The following is a 19,330-nucleotide window of genomic DNA, read 5'->3' on the forward strand; positions in this document are numbered from 1 at the left end:
TTATAGAAATATTAAAAGGTCAGGTTACATAAATTATGGTACATCTATGCAGAACACAATGAGGCCATGAAAAATACTTAGCATGCTCCCAATATTTTCCATAAAGAAAAAACCAGAATGACAAAATGAATACAATGACAGAATGATCTCTATTTTGTAAAACAAAACCAGAGAAAATGAGAAACCCCTCTATATAATGTACAACTACATTATAAATGGTAATCACCTTTTGCAGGAGGCAATACAAGAGATTCTGTTTTCTTCTTTTGGCTTTTTGGTAATTTCCAAATGCCCACTGACATGCATTATTTGGATCAGATAACAAAAGTTTTAAGTTGGGTTGTAGAATTACAGGTGATTACCCTTGCCCTAGCTGGGACGTTCAGCAGTATCGTTTTATAATTTTCTTAAGAGAAAAAAAAATCGCTTCACTTCTAAATTCTTACTTAAATATTTTTCCTACATGCCAAATTTTTAAATAGGGAGGAAAAAAAAATCACTAAAATGTTCGTATTATTCCTTGATGAAAATATTAAGTACTTAAAACCCCAGAAATGGGAATGGCATGAATGGATAAACAAATTCATTAAGTATGTCCTAATTCTGAGACTTCATTCTAAAGTATCACATCAGGAAGCTAATTATACACTCATTTGAACCCCTGACCAAACACTTTTCAACTACTTCTCTTCCATTTTGCTATTTATGGTTTTACTTACTGATCCATACAAAAAACTTGATCAGGCAGTCTCACGAATTCTAAAGATTTTTTTTTTTTTACAGATATCAAAACTCACCTCAGTAACACTTTCGGATATTCGTCTCTGAAACTTTCCAGTTTTCTTCAGACCAACTGCCAAAAAAAAAAAAAAAAAAAACCAAAACAAAACCAAAAAAACCTCAACCCAATAAATTCTTAAATCACTCAATCATTTTCTAGTGTGGAGCCCCACCAATACAGCAATAGGTTCAAAACAGAAATATGAGGATAATTTTAAGCAGCCATTCAGATCCGTATGACTAGGTCATTTAACAGAAATACCAACATGCATTCCATTTTCTTAGTTAGTAACTAAGAAAATTCATCGCTGAAATGAAAAATTGACTCAATTAGTTAAGAGGTTTTCTTAACGAGTAAATTTGGTCAACGTGGATAATGGTCCATGGATTTATTTCACTCTTTAAAACAACTTGTCAACTATTACTCTATTTTCGCCATTTCAAATGCATTTTTGCTTTATTTAACAGAGGACAAGACTCTGCTAGTAGAACAAGATTAATGGCTGCCCTGAACAAAGTCCTATGGGGGAGGTCCTTTTATCTAAGGTGTTTTCAGTCCTCGCAAAACCACTGCCATTTCCTTTCAAATAGCAGCATAAGCCTCATGCAGTGTGGCAGTCTCCTAAGGTCAGAGGAGCGGCATCTGTGCGAGCAAGCGAATTCCTCAGCACCCCAAAACCCAGCGTTTTCTTTCGTTTCCTCATCGCTTAACCGCGTGAGGAGCACGCGGAAATACCTCTCCCCATGCACGATGGGTCTAAGAACCTCGCCTTCCTCTTCTTAATCAAGGACGCGCCCACAGCCGGTGGCACTTGGTTGCAGAATATGGCAAGCTCCCGAAACCCACTTCCAAAGGGAGAAAGCACTGCTCTGAGATGGGCAGAATCCAGAAAAATCTCTCACAGTCCCGAGAGGAGCCAAAAGGATCAGCCCTGGGAAAAAGACGCGCTCGTCCCCTCCGCCCCTTTCTCTGGGGCAGCGGGAGAGGAAGCCTCGCCCCCTTTCAGCCCGCCCCCTGCTCCCCACCCAGCCGCAGACAGAACTCCCTCCGCCATGGCTGCCGCGGGGCCCCCTCACTTCCGGTGCCGGTGCCGCTAGAGCTGCGCCATCCCCCAGTCCACCGGACAATCATAGCTTCCAACTGACCTTTTTGACAGACCCACGACTCTTCCAACCTTCACTAGGTGCTGTCCTGGCAGGAACGGTGGATGGGTGCTGCAGTAAAATGAATCTACAGGATGAAGACTCCGCTCTCGCCTAGCCAGAAACATAAAATGCGATAGTGCTGCGGCCACCGCTGCCCAGACAAAATGGCGCCGAGAAGCTGGTTCGGCGCAGGCGCCTTGGAAAGACCCTGCCCCGCCCCCGTGCAAGTCCTGGCCGCAGCTCCGGGTTCGGTTTCCATGGGACATTCCATCTCCAATCCTAGTGCGGAACTGCTCTTCCTGACCCCTCAATTGACCAATCAGTGCTCAGTCAAGCACATCCGGAGTCGTCTTTACCAATCATTTCTCAGGAATTGCTTACTCAATACCTGATTCTCCAGTAACGTTAGTCTTCGGAGACAGCCAATCACAAGTGGAAGATGTCCTACCTGCTGTTTTTCGCACCAATCCATGAAGTTTCAGAGCTACATCCAATGAGGACGGCAGGTAGCGAGCTCCAATCCGAAACTCTTCGGCGTCATGAGCAGCCAATAGGAGTTCGTGTAGAAGCGAGTCTGCTCAACAGCTTGTTATTTGGTGGATTGTGGCAGTAAATCGGGCGAGTGGGGAACCGGGCGCAGGAACTGCCGCCGCGGCCGGGAGTGGTACTGCCCGGACGGGGGCTCACGGGGGTCAGTGGGGCGGAGGACACGGGAGCTGACAGCGCGCACTTCACCCGCAGGTAATAGGTAGGAAGAAGGGAAGCGGGGGATACTGAATGGACGAAGCTGCACTAGCATCTGGTGCTACTGCCCGGGGTCCCGGTGCAGTTGGAAGCTTTGGAGGTGGGGAGTGGGATGCTAGGCAAGCGGGGCGGCGAGCGCAGGGGAAGCGGCAGGTCGTGGGGCAGCGGCAGCAACTGCAGGAACCGCCGCCGCAGCTGCCTCCTTGGCCGCTGCCCCGGGTTCCCCGGGAAAATGGCTGTGGGGCTGGCCGCGCCGCTAAGTTTGCTTTCGCGCGGCGAGGAGCGGGCTACTTGGGGAAGCCGGTCCCCAACTCGGCGGCGCGTCCTCCCCTGTGGAGTCCGTGGCAGGACCCGGGAGACTGGGGGCTGGTATCGCTCGGGGCTGTACAAAAAGTTGAGGCGGGCGCGGGGAGGAGGCGGTGGCTGCCGCTGTGCGGCTCCCCTCCCCTCCCACACCCTGTCCGGGCCACCTCCCCTCCTCCTCTCCGCCCGCCCCCCCCCCCCCCGCCTGCTCCCCCTTGCGGGTCTTTCCTCCCTTGCGCGCCTCCGGGCTGAAGGCCGCGGCCCCTGCCCCTTCGGGTGAAGAAGCGCTTCTCCTTCCTGACATGGTGCAGAGCCGAGGAAGGAGAGCAATGGCGCCGTGACACTCCGCTGCCGCCACCGCGGGCCCGGGGCGGGCCGAGGGGGCCGAGCAGTGGAGGCGGGGCGCGGGCCGAAGTCGGGGTATCCGGGGGGCGGCGAACCTGAAGCCCGGAGGCCGCGCCTGCGGGGGGCCCGGGGAAGCCCAAAAGGTGCCCTGCCCTTCTCCAGGGCGAACCGTCCTGGGGCTCTGAGTTGAGCATTCCGGGTCAAAGTGGCGAGCGAGGCAGGGGCGCGGTGGGCCGCTGGAGAACTCCGCGGCGGAACCCGCTGCCCTTTGGCGCCCGTGGGGTTCTCGCCGCCCCCTCCGCTCCTGCGTCCTGGCTGCCCTCCGGGGGATCTTAGCCCTTCACTGGTGAGGGTTCTGCCCCTCCCCGCTGGCGTTTGTTTACTTTCTTTCTCCGGGTCGCTCCCCTCTGTTGATTGATTCTGTGCCTGTCTTTCCCCGTGTTTCTAGCGACGGAGAAGATAGCTCGTTGAGCTGGAACCCCACAGATCACCAATAAAAATGAAGGTAAGTGGAGTCAACGCTGCTCTGAAGCTCGCGCCCTGGACACTGCCTGGCGTGAGGCTGGTGCTGTGGAATGTCATTTCCTTTTTTCTTTCTTTCTTTTTTTTTTTGCTACTCAGAAATGATCTCTCTCCTAAGCAGCGCTTTCTGAAAATGAGGACGTGTTGAATGGGTGAGAAATGATCATTGTGTCTAAATGCGGTCAGTTCAGCCCCTCTTCGAAGCAGTTAGCACTTTGGAAGGGCTGGTGCAGGCTTTCCATTGTTGTCCATTGGGCTAGTATTTTTAAACACTTCCTGTGTTGGCAGCAACCTTTGCAGAAGTAAATCTTTTGTCCTGCTTTGGTTCTTTGGGGGATTTTTTGAAAATTTTTTTTGTCCCCAGTGCCAGTGCGATTTTCTAAGGAAGGAATGTGTGGATTGTATAAGGGAGATACCATTTCTTCTGGGGATAAAGTGAAATTCTGTGGCTAAAATATTTAAAGGTGAACTAAAATTAAGTTTTTATATATTATAACTATAATTAGTAATGCTTAACTTTAGTTCAGTCGTTATAGTAAATATTTTAAACATATATCCGATCTGAAAATACTCTTCAGAAGACAACTAATACTGCAAACATATCGTATGTGATGTTTAAAGGGAAAGGAAGGTATAGCATCCTACATTTCTCTGGCATTGAATGTTTCAGGTCAGATATTTATTTGCCAAAAGTATTTCTCTTCTATTTGCATTATTTGTAAATGCATCAACTTTAAAAGATGCTTGATTCCTTACTGTTTCAATGTATTAAGCTCTGAAATGCAGTATTTTTCAAATTTTCTCTTCCGTTCCTGTTTCTTTGGAGTGACACATGTAACCTTCTTTAACGTTAGTTGGGAAAACTTAGAAACTGAGAAATAATTTTCTACTTGAAAGTATTTCTCTGAAGTGTACACTGTCACCTTTGCACTTAGCGATGTTGATTTGAGCTTCTATGAATACACTTAAATTTAAAAAACGTTGGTAAAATGATGGATGGCAATCGTTCTGTTACTGTCAAGATTAAAATGAATGGTGGAGTGAAATGTCTCACATCTTTCAATGTATCCTTCTTGATCGTGGCCATTTGTTAAAAGTAGATGTTTCTTTGTGAAGCTTTTTTTTTTTTTTTTTGTATACTGAGATTAGTGTGGTAAATGAGGTATGGATGCAATTTCTGAGCCATCGGGTCATATCTCTGTGATCATCAGCTAATTTAGACAAAAACCTTTAAAATGCAGCTTTTGGCCAACGATTTTTCTCAATAATGCTTCTTTATCAAAGGATCGGCTTCATTTCCTTTCTGTACAGTTAGTGTATCTAAAAAGATGTCTTTATGTAGCTGTATTAATAAACATTTACTTATGTAATATTACTGTTAATTTTAATAGCAATATTTCTTTTAGTTTGAAAACAAAAATTTCAGGAGGCCATCATTAAATAATTTAGCTTTATGAGACACTTAGTATGAACGTACCTTTTCTGATTTTTCTTATTTTTTCATTTCATAAATAAATTGTAAAATTGTTGAATTATTTTGTAGCTGGAAGAAAAACATTATGTTTCCCTACTGATACTTTCAAGTTACAATTTAAAATGTTTTATTTTAGCAAGATACAGTTTATAAAATAAAGAATTGTTAATAAAGTGTTTGCTTTAGGGGTATTTTTCAAATTATGTAATGATATTAATAAGCAAATACTATTAATTTTCCTATTACTTTAAATACAGAACCTTTTGATGAGACTTGGGGTTGGAGCAGGGGAAATAGTAGTGACATTGACGTTTTGTGTTCCTTTCATCAGGCGGCGGATGAGCCTGCCTACCTGACAGTGGGAACTGATGTCAGTGCCAAGTACCGAGGTGCCTTCTGTGAGGCAAAAATTAAGACTGTGAAAAGGCTGGTAAAAGTTAAGGTAATTTTTCTTTTTTAATGCAACAGCTTTATTAACTCGATTGAAGAGAGTTGGGGGTGGGGAGACTGCAAATCAACATTTTATTTATTGAATCATTAATTACTTCACTTACTAAATCATTACTGTATGAAAGCACTGTTATATATAAAACTATAGGAATAGCACATTAAGAATTGAGAAATAACTCAAAATGAGAGAATATTCCAAAGTGCTTCTATGAAAATATTGTACTCATGATACTTCCCATCATTTGGATCTTTCCTGTTTGTGGTAGCATGCTTACTTAGGCTATAATTTATCTTCTCACCTTTCACATTATGCAGGTAGAGACGATTTCAAGTGATTAGGAAAAACAATACAGTGTGAATGATAATTTCAAAATGGCATTAAAAATGATTTAAGAATTTTATTTTTAAGATGATTTTATGGCTAGAAAAAAGTTAATGCATTATTCCTGTACACTGTTTGGAAACTGAGGAAAGTACTGAGGGGTTAAAAGCCCTTGTTTACAACGTTAGAGAGCTGTAGAATAAAGTTCATGCATGTCCTCTTTGATACTACTCCATAGAGATTTGATAACGTTCTACCAGATTTTGTGTGGTGCTTTCTGTAACAGTGTTGTTGTTGTTATTGTTTTTGGATCATGCTGTACTTTCAGTTTGCTTTTCACTTACATATGAAAGGAGGAAGTGTTTGCCTTGTTCCATCCCCAATACCTGGAGTAGTGCCTGATACACACTTGGCATTCAGAATATGTTGAATGAATGAATGAACAGTGATTGTCAAAGCGTGGCCCAGGACCAGCAGCATCAGCCTCAACCTGAGAACGTGTTTAAAATTAAGCAAATTCTGATAGGGCCCAATGATTGTGTTCTAACAAGCCACCCAAGTGTTTCTGATGCATGTTGAAGTTGGAGAACCACTGAACCAGAGGAGTGTGATTTGTGTTGTAGACAAGTAGACAAAATCTATGACTACTTTAAACTTTCTGTTTAAATTTTCATCTACTGGTGAAACTTTTCAAGTATTACTAAGACATCATTTGACATTCATTTCTTGTTTTATGTAGCCCTTTTACTATGTCAGCCATCCAGGATTTGATTACTACATACTTATGTGGAATTAACTTTTTGTTAGTATTGTGGCTCTTTATAGATTTACTCATTTAATTTAAAGCCAATACAGTGATTGGGGAGGTCTTATCATACATAAATTACCTAGAATTTGATGTTTCTCCTTATTTGGGTATTTGCTCCTCCACCGTATGTGGGGGAATCTGTAGTAGAAAGGAGCACCTACATGTGATTGAATTGCATATCAGATTATTATTCAGGTATATTTAATAAAGGACCAGAAGAGCGCTAGTTTTAATTTATTTACCTTGCATGTAGACAATAAAGTTTGATACTTTTTGGTTTGTTTTATATATACTTGGTGACAACTTTTTATAGGTTGTTAATAAAAAGCAGTGAAGGCAGTTTTAAGGTGTTACAATAAACACTACAGATTATAAATCTTCTGTAGTTAATTCAGCAAACATTTATTAAGTGCCCTTAATACGCATAGACACTTGCTAACTGCTGGGGATATAGTGATGAAGGAGGACTCTAGCCCTCAAGGGGCTCACAGTTAATGAGACAGTAAACATAAATACAAGACAATGTAAAAAGTATAATACCAAAGGTAACCATAGAATGCTAAGAAAACAGACATTTTTGTTACAGTGTTACCATAAATGTATTCTTTTAAAAGTAACATGCGAACTATTGTGCAAAAATGTTTTTTAGGTACTCCTGAAACAGGATAATACTACACAATTGGTGCAAGATGACCAAGTAAAGGGTCCTTTAAGAGTACGTATGTTGTACAGTTCAAAATCTGAAATGATGAATCATAAATTCATACAGTGATTTATTGAATTTTACATTTGTAGACACACTTTAAAAATGTTGTAAGAATGTTAATCAGAAAACAAAAATATAAGTGAGGTTTTGAACAGTTACTATAAGTTATGATATTGCAATGGCTGTATCCTTAGTGTAAGAATGTTAAATGAGTTTCAGCTACCTTTTTTGGAATTCTTGGATTGGAATACTTCATTTTGTTTTTCATACTGTTGCCACAGATGTTTAGCTTACTAAGTAATATATGAGTTTCATAAATCTGAATCTTCTGTTGTTCTAACTTACCAAGTAAACTATGTTGACTTAATAATTCAATTTAATGAATACCTATATTATGTTTTCCATCCATTTCTGGCCATTTGTTTATGTAATAAATCTTTGTTATGTCAGAGTACCACTTCAGTTAATATCTGATATACAAAGGTCTGGAAGCTGAAAGAAGGTCAACTGGTCCATCCCTCTGTTTCCAGGTGAACCTTTATCTAAAAGGTCCCTTAAATACAAATGCTGAATCCAGTATTCAGTATTTCTGTGAAAGAAAATTGAAGCTATTTTTTCTATCTTGTGGTTTTTCGGTTCTTACGTTCTACAGTTTTCTTGAAGTCAATATAATGTAATAAAAAAAATTATTAAATAAGACTTAAAAGACTGGGTTCTCATCCTGGACTTTTTTGCAAATTATTTTCTCTTACTGGGCCACAATTTTCAATGTGTAAAATGGGGGTAATAGTAACTATTTTATCGATGCCTAAGTGTGTGGGGCTTGGATTGCATGATAAATGTATAAACACTATAAAAGATAGAGATTTAAGCCATTAAAAGGTAGAATTATCATAAATAGATTTTTTTGTACTCAGGTCATATAGTTGGTAGGAGTGATTTGGTTTGTTTATTGGTGATGAAATTTCGATTTTGTGTTTTAGGTTGGAGCTATTGTTGAAACAAGGACATCTGATGGATCCTTTCAGGAAGCTGTTATCAGCAAGTTGACAGATGCTAGTTGGTATACTGTGGGTAAGTAGTTAAGAAATTTAATTTGGGTGTTTCATAGCCCTCTTTTTTGTAAATACATTGAATTGTTATGTTAGCAGAGAAATATGTATTTTTTTCCTGTCATTTTACTTGACGTAAATGGCTAAAATTTTAATGACACCCTGGTGATAAAAACATACTTACCTTTTAATGATTGCCATAGCCACTTATGGCTGTTTCATCCAAGAATATACTTCTTTTTTAGGTTATCATGATAGTTCTCTTAAAGAAAGTAAATTATATGGTTTTCTTCCATTAGAAAATGCAATATAACTTAGTATTTTAAATAATCAGACTTTTAAACTTTTCCTGTAATTACAATTAAAATTGCATAGTTGCATTCTTTTGTTTTATTGCTGCCTATTTTATATATGGGTAATGTAGATGTTACCACAAAATTTATAGAGTAAAAAAATTCTGACTAGAATAGATTCAGGCCTATTGCACTGGCTTTAAAAAACTTTACTGTGGTGAGTAGCAACAAGTGTCATAATACATGTAGATTGAAACCTAAATGTAGTACCTATATAGTTGCTATCATTATGTTGATGAGAATAGCAATGATTAACATTTCCAAATCTCCTCAGTCTTTTCAGACCACACAATCCTGTGAATAACATCCAGTCCTTTGCTTTACACTGAACACCTATAGCATTGTTTGATTTTTACATCTATGTCTTGGTATAAGAGATGTAATTATAGTGTTGTGGTTTCCTTGTAGAAGGAAAAGAAATGACCCTTTAGATTTATTTTTAGTGTACTTGATTTTTTGCTTTGGGTAAAAATCATTCATCTCTAGTTGATGCTCAAAACTGTGAAGAACATGCTTTGGTTGAAAATTGTACTTCCTGTGTCTTACTCTGTGCCTTCTATTTATAGTAGCAGTTTTCTGTATGTAACTACTATTTTCTAACCTTTTTTATTCTTCTTGGACCTCCTAGAAGTTGATGTTGGTTCACAATGGTGCTATTATTCTGAACGATACATTTTTAGGAGGCTTAGTTGTCGCTCTTGACAGTTGTTAGAGATTTAAAAACTAAGCCTAATGTTAACTTTTAAAGATTAAGTAAATACAATTTTGCTATATTAAATAAGGCAGTGATAAAAATGACAGGAGTGGATGTGTGCAGAGTCATGGGAAGTTGTATGATGCATGTTCAAATAATACTATTAATGCTATTTGGTGCTCAGTATCAAGGCTGCATTCATGATACTTGTGAAATTTTACTGATACAATGCTTATGCTTCTGCAGAAGCAATACTTTTCAGGTCTTCACATTTTAGATTTACAAATAGCAATCTGTATCCTTTACATAAATGACATTTTAAAATTTCTAAGAGCTAGTTGCTACTGAGCCTTCTCTATGATGATTTTCTGTGGTAGGTAATTACAGAAGAAATAATAATACAATTTTTGTTCTCAAAGAGCTTAGAACCTTAATTGCCCATGATTCATACATTAAGCATTAGTTCACATAAGAATCACTTGGTGCTTGTTTAAAAAAATGAGGATTTGAGGACCCCAAATCTTTCCAATTTAGGAGGTGTGGAATGGCAACCCAAGAATCTTTTTATAAGCACACTGAGTGAATCTAATGCAGGTAGTACACACTTAGAAAAAACAGACCATACTTTGTAGAAAGAGACTAATACAGGAGAAAAATTCAAAATACTTAGGATTTTTTTCTGTGTAATGAGAGAGTGATTACAATTTTTTAAGATGTTAAGAGGCACTGTTCTTTCAAGTATATTCAGTATTACACTAGTACAGCACTCTGCTGTAAAGAACATTTAAGTATTGAAAGATGTAGACCACATAAAGAATGATCAGTTTTAAAGGTACAAAATAAAATGTGTGATCTCTCACAGGTCATGAACTTTCTGTATTTTTCTTTAATTGAGCACCTACTACCTACTGGGTTTAATCGCTCTTTTCTGGAGTTTTTCTTGATTTCTGCTTCTTAGAGAAGTGTTATGTAGGTAGTATCAGAAAATTATCTCGAGTACTATTAATGGTCTCACCGACATTTTTTGATTTTAAGGGATCTTGAAATTATGTCAGATTACTAAAAATGAAACACAAAGGGATACCACTGCTGGTTTAGATCAAATATGAGTTATGATCATTGTTGATTAAAAGTTATTGGAGTTAGTGATATTAACTCCTCATATAATGTATGTATGTATTTTTCCTATAATAGTTCAATAAACAACTTTGAAAGACATTATGTATCTAATGTAACTCAATTTTAAAAAAATCTGATAATACCTTGCCCTGTAATGCTGAACAATAAATAGCACCAGTTCTTGGATATTTCTTGGTTTTTTTTTTTTTTTTTTTTTTTTTTTTGAGACTTGGAACTATTTCCTCTTCCTATCATAAAACAGTTCCTCCAGCATAGTTTATTCATTTGATAGTTCTTATCCTTGCATTGAAGATAAGGAATCTGTAATGTATGGAAGTGTGTTGTTATCTGTCCAGTCATTTAGAAGATATCAAAATTGAGATTAGAATTCCTATCTCCACTTGTATGTTGCCTTTAATTCCTGGCAAATATGACTGTCAGTAAGACATTCTGAAACTGTTCTTCTTTTGCTTTTTTGGAATATAAAAATAACACATTGTATTTGAAAAATAAGGAAAATGTAAAGGAAAAAGTTGCCATTAATTTAAATAATTTTATATTTAAATGTACATAAACCCATACTTCACATATCAAGTTTAACAATAAAATCTTTTCCATCATATTTTTGCGACAAATGCTTTTTAAGATTCGGGATTTTTCATGCCTTATAGTTAGTATTTTGCACATCAGTTATGTCAACTCTCATGGAAGTTAAAGGAGTAGAGCAGGGTTAAACTGGTGAAGGATTGACTTTTGTAGAATGTGCTGCAGGCTTCCAAGGTTTTTTAATTTGGTTAGAACCTCTTACGACAAATGTTGTTATAACCAAAATCAACCACAAAATCTTTTCAAAACCAGATGTTTATTCTGCTGATTAGAAAATCATTCATTAAGAAAAAAGTACTAAGTAACAAAAAAATCTGTTCAGTCCTGTGATAGACTCTAACCCATTGTTTAAATGGTTTTCCATAAGACTAAGCATTCCCATATTTTAAACATATAATTATACATTTGAATGTTAATTTCTTAAGTTCACAGATTCCTCAAGTTTTTCATCTTAGCTGCTGAGGGACTTATACAGGTATCACAGGTGATTTTATGAGTAACAGAACTAATGGTTTTACCTAGGGTACGCATATATTTTTAATTTTAAAGGTTTTACTCCATTATGGGAAAAAATCATAAATGCTATAAACAGATAAAACAGTAAGACTTATTTTTACAGAGTCAGAATTCTTAACTTCCTCCCCAGTGTTCATTTTATGCCTCTGCTTCTTACCTATTTATTATGTATTTTGATTTCCCCCCTTTACTAAATTGTAGCTCACAGATTAACCTTCTAATTGTCAATTTCTTTATCTATAAAAGGAAGATAGTGATTCCTACCTTGTAGAGGCTGCTGTGAGGATTAGGGACATGGTAGAAACTTAAAGTATGTCTTTGGATAGATAAAGTTGATGTACTATTTTTATTATCTTACTGTTCTCCAGCATCTAATAGGCCATGATAACAGGAAGATTTTCTGTATTTAGTAGTTAGAGAACAGATCCCTGTGGCTTTTGTTTCTTTGAATTCTAACAATTTAGGGGTACGCTTTGTATAGGCTTTGTTTGAATTAGCATTATTTTGTCTAGTATAACTAATGTTATGGAGAGAGTCTTAACTTTGTCATTTTCCTCAAACTAGGTTTTAGTATTTATATGTAATATACTAACAGATAGTATCTGTTCTTTTGCACTCAGTGAATAATCTATTCAAATGCCATTTTTGGCAAATATAAGACATTTCATGCCTCATAATTACTAAATCCGTATAGGCTGACTTTTTTTCTCTTGGCATGCTGTAGTATATGTCTTGAACCAAAAATAAGCTACATTTATTATATACACCAGGTAAATATTTAACTCTTATCAAAAAGCCAGAATCACTCTTCAGTACCTACAAATTTTGTGTTCTTTTAGATGATACTTCTAACATGGAAGTTACAGAGGAAACTTCTTGTAAATGGAACTTCTTCATGATTTTTTTTTTTAATTTTTTATTGATTTATAATCATTTTACAATGTGTCAAATTCCATTCATGATTTTGATAATCAAGGATGTCATGATTAAATAGGTCCCCTGTGTTACTGGGCTTTGTCTATGTTTGTGGAAAAGATTTTGTTGCATAAATTTGATATTAGTGATTGGTCTTACATTCTCGTTTTTCTTCCTCCCACCTCCATCACGTAATGATGTGGTGTATATGAGTGTATGTGTGCGTGTCCAGTGTCACCATCTTTGGTACTGTAGGCATTAAGGAAAATTAGAACTTTTAAGGTGTTATTCTTTAGTATACTTGTGACATTAATAATAAGATGAAGAATTATTTAAAGTATGGTATGATAATTTCATGATTTTGAATTTTTAAAAGAACAGTGGTTTATTTAACAGACATGATAATATTATATGAATCATAATTTTGATACAGAGGTTTACAGTACTGTTAATTCAGTGTAGATTAGTGATGTCACTGTTGGAGGATGTTGTGTTTTATCCTGTCATTGTATCTGCAGGTGGTCCTTAATTTCTGTATCATTGACAGTGTGTAACACAGCTGCTTTTGTGGAATCATTATGGGACTTTAAGTTTGTGCTTCAAGAGCTTTTAATTTTTTCTGGACTGTTTCCTACATGTAAGAGGATCTAAACTAGGTGTCTTTAGTCTAAGAGAAAGAACTGACTGCGGTAGATAAATATTGAAGAAGTTGAGCACTCTTATGTAATTAAGTTTCTAACGTGAAAAAAATTAAGTTTATGATTTGAAGGCAAGGTGTTTACTTATGAAACAACCCTTTTTTTCAAAAAAAGTGAGGATTCTAATTATATAGATAGATGACAAGGTAAAGTTTCTAAGATACTAAATCAAGATAATGTAGAATTTTCCATTCTTAACATTAACCTATTCTGTTAGAATGGGAAAACGTCTGTAATTGTAAAAATTAGGATTAAATCTTAAAGTAATAATCATTTTCTTGTATGCATTCCTGTGTATATGTTTTTTCCATGATTTATACAAACATTTGTTGATGTGTATATGCATTTTAAGTGTCTGAGGTGAGGCGTCTGTCTTCTTTTATTTTTTCATAATGCTTGGTGTCAAGTGTCTTCTGAGAGCATTATCTTTGTACATCTTAGGTATCAAAACCAGAGTACATTTCTGAAAAATTAAACCTATAAAAAAGTTATCAAAATAATATATATAGCTAGATATATGGAGAGCACTGGTGATAAATTGTTAAATTCCTTATCCCCATTTCCTTGAAATATTTACATATAGTTTCCAAGTAGTACGATTTTTTTTTGAAATGTACAAGTAAAAACTTGAGAAAGCTTCTGTGCAATTATGACTTATGTTTTAGAATTAAAAAAAAATCATCCTTCTGATGTTTCCTTTCTTTACCTTTTGTACTTAAAACTTCTTGCACCGTCTTCTATAAAAAGAAACAAGTTCAATTTTATGACTTTAGAATTTGGCTGCCAGTACTTCTGTTCCAGCAGGTTATCATGCACATAAGTAGAAGCATTAGAGTAAACCAGCAGCGTTACCAGAAATTAAGCAGTTTCTGGACATTAGAGATACTCCATTGATAACTGTTGTGAAGAAACCTGTAATACGTCTTTTTTTAAACCAGGTTTTTGTTCATTTTTCTAGGATTAAAGATTATTTAATATCTGTGCGTTGACTAAGTTGCTGATGGTTTAAGAAGGTGGTTCTGTAGTGATATAAACAGAAAAAGTGAATAGAGACACTTACACAGTTGGGGCAGCCATTAACCTGTTTGGTATCTACAGAATGAAAAATGTGTGTATATTTTAAAAGGTTTGGGGGCATAACTAACAAATAGTGGATCTTATAAATATTAAGCCCCAGATAAACAGCAATGATAGCATTATGTGCAGTTAAATTTTATTAATATGCATAAATTCTCTGATCTCTTTTGCTTATTGCAGTATTTGATGATGGTGATGAGAGAACATTGAGACGCACCTCACTTTGCCTGAAAGGAGAGAGACATTTTGCCGAGAGTGAGGTAGGGTGACATGGATGGGCTTTCTGAGTTTGAACAGCAGCTACTGATGTAGAGGCGAAAAGTGACTTAATCTGTTTGTTTCTTATCCAGACACTTGACCAGCTTCCGTTAACAAATCCAGAGCATTTTGGAACTCCAGTAATTGCAAAGAAGACAAACAGAGGAAGGAGGTCCTCTCTGCCTGTGTGAGTGTTTTCATATACAGTGACATTACAATTATTACAACGTTCTACAAATGGTTTTTCTAGGGTGGCTAAACTTGTTTGGGTAACCTTTCCATAGTCTCATATCTGTGTTTTAGGCACTGTGTTTTAGCAGAACTTGTTCTTAATTCTTAGACAAAGTAATAGGAATAATGATCACAATCCCTTTTTCAAAAAGGCTGTTTTTGTTTTGAGTTACTTTGCCAAATTCCTTAATTGATATGATGATTTTCCTGTTTTAAATGAGTGTATGTGTTTTTTAACCTTTTTATTTCAAAAACATTTCAAATTTAAAAATTATAAGAATAATACAGTAAATTTCATATACTCATCATCTAGATTCACAAATTGTTAAAATTTTAGGCACATTTGCTTTATCATTTCCTCTCAATATATATAATTATTTCTAATTTAATAATAATAATTTTAATTGGCTGAACCATTTGAGAGGAAATTATAAGCATCATGACCTTTTACCCCTAAATAATTTATTTAAGAACAGGGACATTCATCGTATATAACCAAAGTATGGTTATCAAATTTAGAACAGTTAATATTGATAGAATGCTATTATTTAATAATAGATAGTTCATATTTCAAATTTTGCCAGTTGTTCCAATAATAGCCTTTATACTATCCCCTTATTCCAGGATTCAATCCAAGATCATGCATTGCATTTAGTTTATGTGATTCTTAAGAAGTCTCCTTTAATCTAGAAAAGTTCCTCAGCCCCTTTTTTTTTTTTTGCTTCTTCATGGCATTGACGTTTTTGAAGAGTACAGGCCAGTTGTTTTGTAGACTTTTCCTCACTGTGGGATTGTCTGACTGTTCAGTTATGCAGCTAGGTTATCTAAATAAACCTTCTGATGTGTTTTATGAGATCTTTTTCATTACCTGTTAGAAAATTAGAGTTATATTATCTGGCATTCGGCATACATAAAAAGTAGAAGGACAGTCTCTTGAAATGTATTTGGCACAGTAAGTACTTTATGGTGGTACAGCTTTTCTGTCCAAGCCGATGGTTGGCATGAGTCCAAGTCCAGATCCTCAGTGATGTAGTGAAGTGAACTCATAGTTCCGTGGACAGCTCAGGACTGCTTCTGTGGGGCTAGGGAAGTATCCACTTCTTCAGTTCCAGTATAGATGAAGAGGCTACTACTCTGGGGTAATGCAGGTTAGAAATTGAATTGTACACACTAAAATTCACACCACTCTGACTAAATAAAAAATGCTTTATGTTCAGATCATGATAAAGTTATTCTTTTAGTAATGAAGATGAAAAAGAAGAAGAAAGTAGTGAGGAGGAAGATGAAGATAAGAGACGTCTCAATGATGAATTATTAGGAAAAGTTGTAAGTGTGGTATCTACATCTGAGAAGACTGAATGGTATCCTGCTTTGGTAAGTAAGGTTTCTTTGCACAGCTAATTCACCATTTAAAATAGTTGTGTAGCAGGGATTTTTAAAAAGCATTTAAAATATTTTGAAAGTGTTACACAAATTTAATATGGACTTTATTGCAAAACTGAGCAGTCCTACTCAGGCCCCACCTACTTCACTGTCTTCTTTTGTTATTTCCTTTGTTTAATTCTCTGTAACCAAGTATTTATTGGGATCTTTCAGTTTGTCTTTCAAAACATGTCCAGTGGTATATTTTTATGCTGTTTATATTATCATTTTACATATGATATACAGGAACTACCTCCAGCTTCCCTTAACTTGATTCCTGAATGCCTTCTTTATTAAATCCAGACTAATTTTCTAGAAGTCACTTTTATAGAGAAATCTTTAAACATTGAATTAATCATGATAGTCCCATTCTCAAAAAAAACCTGCATTGACTCTGCCTAATGGATCAGTTCTGCATTCTTTGGATGGATATCTGAGGTCATCCCTAGCTCTCTACTTAGGCTCTTTCTTAACTGTTCCTTGTGTAAGAAACTTCTCTTCTCCAAGCTTTTACACCTTAAATCAATTCGTATTTTCTGAGGATCTGAAGTGAGTTCAGCTTTTCTCTAAGCCCGTTAGAAGAGAGAAAAGTATAAGACTTGTAACACATTGCCCTCAAGAAGTTTACTATACATACCTAACAGATTATGCCATAATTAAATACCATATAGTAATTTAAAAAAATTTTGGTGTAGACACTGGAGCAGGACAAGTATTAGGGAAAAGAAGGGTATACCTAGGCTTTAGAAATGGCAAATATTGGATAGGTTGGTAGAGAAAACTAATCTTTGCTTACTTGGGGAAGTGATGAGAAGGGATGGGCAAGAGAATTACTTCATGAGAGAAATCAGTAGTACTTGGTAATAACCTGTCTCCCTTTTCTCCTCTTCCTATGCCTCTCCTTTTAAACATCTCTTAAGGTTCAGCTCAAGTCCTACCTTTTCTGCGGAGTCTCCCTTAACCACTTTAACATACGTGTGCTCTTTCTTCTCTGAGTTTTGATATCACTTATTATCTCCTATGATAATTTTGGCACAAAATGTGTCCCACAATAGATTAGACTCCTATAAAGAACTGACGCCATTTTTTAGGTTTCTATGTGCATGTAAATACATTACTCAATTCCTACTTAACAGACTTACTTTACATAGGAGAAGTCTGAAAATCCTTTGAACCTTTCAGCTATACAGGCAAACAAATAAATGGGTTTAGATTCAGAATACTCAGGTCGTAATTTGCCAAGAGATTTAAAAATAATAATAAATCCCTTTATTGATTCAACAGGTTTATCATTTCACAGGTGATACAGAAAGTAAAAGATGAGTAAGAATCAGTTTTACACTTGATGATTTTATAGTGTAATGCAGAGAATAACCCAAGTAACTGTAATATAAAATAGTATACATTCAATATTAGGACTTCTTGTCCTGAGACACGGCATTTATTTGAAGGAAATCCAAAAAAAAAAAGACTTAACCTTTCCTCCTGAAAAAAAGCCTTCATGAAGCCAGTGCTTTTGAGCTGAGCCTTGAAGGATTTAAAATTAGTAAGCAGAGCTTCACTAGAGGACCTTCTTAGAGGAAATAAAATAAGTAATAGCAAAAAAGCAAAGGGTTTGTTCATGGAACTAAGTGCTCTGGGAATCCATTTTGGCTAAATACTAGATGTGAGTAGGGACATGATAGGAAATAAGACTGGGAAGATAATTTGGATCTATGGCAGAAGTGTCTTTAAAATTCTGTCTAAAGGATTTGGACATGATTCTGCATAGTATTTTGCAAAAAAGTGACATTATTTGAGCTGCATGTTTAGGAATGTTAATGAGCAGTGGTACAGTGGATGGATTGTTTTTGGAAGGAGTGGAGGTGGCAGGAATCAATTTGGAGGCCATAAGCATAAGAGTGGTTCGCATGTGAGGTGACTTAAGTCTTGGGTTGTGCCTACTCATCCTATAAGACTTAACCTTGATCCTTTACTGCCACACATTATCCTTCCCCAGTTTGGGTTAAATCTTCCTCGTATGTGCTTTTATTTTATCTTACGCCTCGTTGTATCACTGTACTTCCCCTCCATTATGTTCTTTCTGTGTATCTTTTTGTATTTACCCCTCCATTACAGTCTTAGCTCCTTGAGGGCAGACACAACTACATTATTAGCCTAGTAATTACCAGCATCTAAGAAACAAACATTTACGACCATCTGATGTGAAGACAGTTGATAGGGCTGCCAAGAATTTTTAATTGTCTGGACATATGCTGTTTAATACTTTAGCCATTAGCACATTTAATATTAAATAGAAATAAGATTGAGTCTCTCAGTTGCACTGGGCACATTTCAAGGTGATCAGCCCCATGTTATTCATTGCTACTGTATTGATCAGTGCAGACAGAGAACATTTCCATCATTGCAGAAAGTTCTGTGGATGGTGCTAGATTATCGCAGGGGGACTAATGTTTAGCAGGTACATTTCAGCAATTTATTAGTAGACTTTAATTTTTTAATATATTCAGTTCTATAAAGAATATACAGAGATTGGTTAGTTACTAATGTTAAGATATTTTATCTTTAAAAGTTAAGAAATTTAAAAGTTCTTTACTCAGATTTTCTCTGATTATTTTTATTTAAGTACTAAAAATTCTGCATGCCTTGGTAAGTATGGGAACTATAGGTGCATATTTTAAACAAACAGATTTCAGAATAGATCTGTTTCAAGTATATTTAAAAAAATTATAATATGCCATATTTTCATCATATCATATATTTTATTTTTTGTACAGTAAATGAGTTAT

The 19,330-nt window shown here is 36.5% G+C and overlaps 1 protein-coding gene and 1 long non-coding RNA gene across 5 annotated transcripts in view; one reads left to right on the forward strand and one right to left on the reverse strand.

The window, feature by feature from the left end:
* Positions 1-2,472: 2,472 nt before the first annotated feature.
* The window catches only part of ARID4A (AT-rich interaction domain 4A), a 52,724-nt gene continuing 35,866 nt past the window's right edge, over positions 2,473-19,330 (forward strand). The window contains exons 1-8 of one of the 4 annotated variants that reach the window (XM_032482106.1): positions 2,473-2,674; positions 3,767-3,823; positions 5,646-5,756; positions 7,544-7,609; positions 8,584-8,674; positions 14,811-14,890; positions 14,981-15,075; positions 16,361-16,493. In XM_032482106.1, the coding sequence (XP_032337997.1) occupies positions 3,818-3,823; positions 5,646-5,756; positions 7,544-7,609; positions 8,584-8,674; positions 14,811-14,890; positions 14,981-15,075; positions 16,361-16,493 (582 nt within the window). In that variant the 5' untranslated portion in view covers positions 2,473-2,674; positions 3,767-3,817. Of the gene's footprint in view, positions 2,675-3,332; positions 3,665-3,766; positions 3,824-5,645; positions 5,757-7,543; positions 7,610-8,583; positions 8,675-14,810; positions 14,891-14,980; positions 15,076-16,360; positions 16,494-19,330 lie in introns of those variants that run through there. The other 3 variants (XM_032482105.1, XM_014560144.2, XM_032482107.1) reach the window with 3 other exon arrangements.
* Positions 4,642-17,492, reverse strand: LOC116664288. Its single transcript, XR_004320725.1, has 3 exons — positions 17,410-17,492; positions 10,856-10,857; positions 4,642-4,652 (listed from the first exon to the last, which is right to left on the reverse strand). It is a non-coding gene; the product is annotated as an uncharacterized LOC116664288 (long non-coding RNA).

The sequence above is a fragment of the Camelus ferus genome, chromosome 6 (assembly GCF_009834535.1).
Source record: "Camelus ferus isolate YT-003-E chromosome 6, BCGSAC_Cfer_1.0, whole genome shotgun sequence".
Lineage (NCBI taxonomy): Eukaryota > Metazoa > Chordata > Mammalia > Artiodactyla > Camelidae > Camelus > Camelus ferus.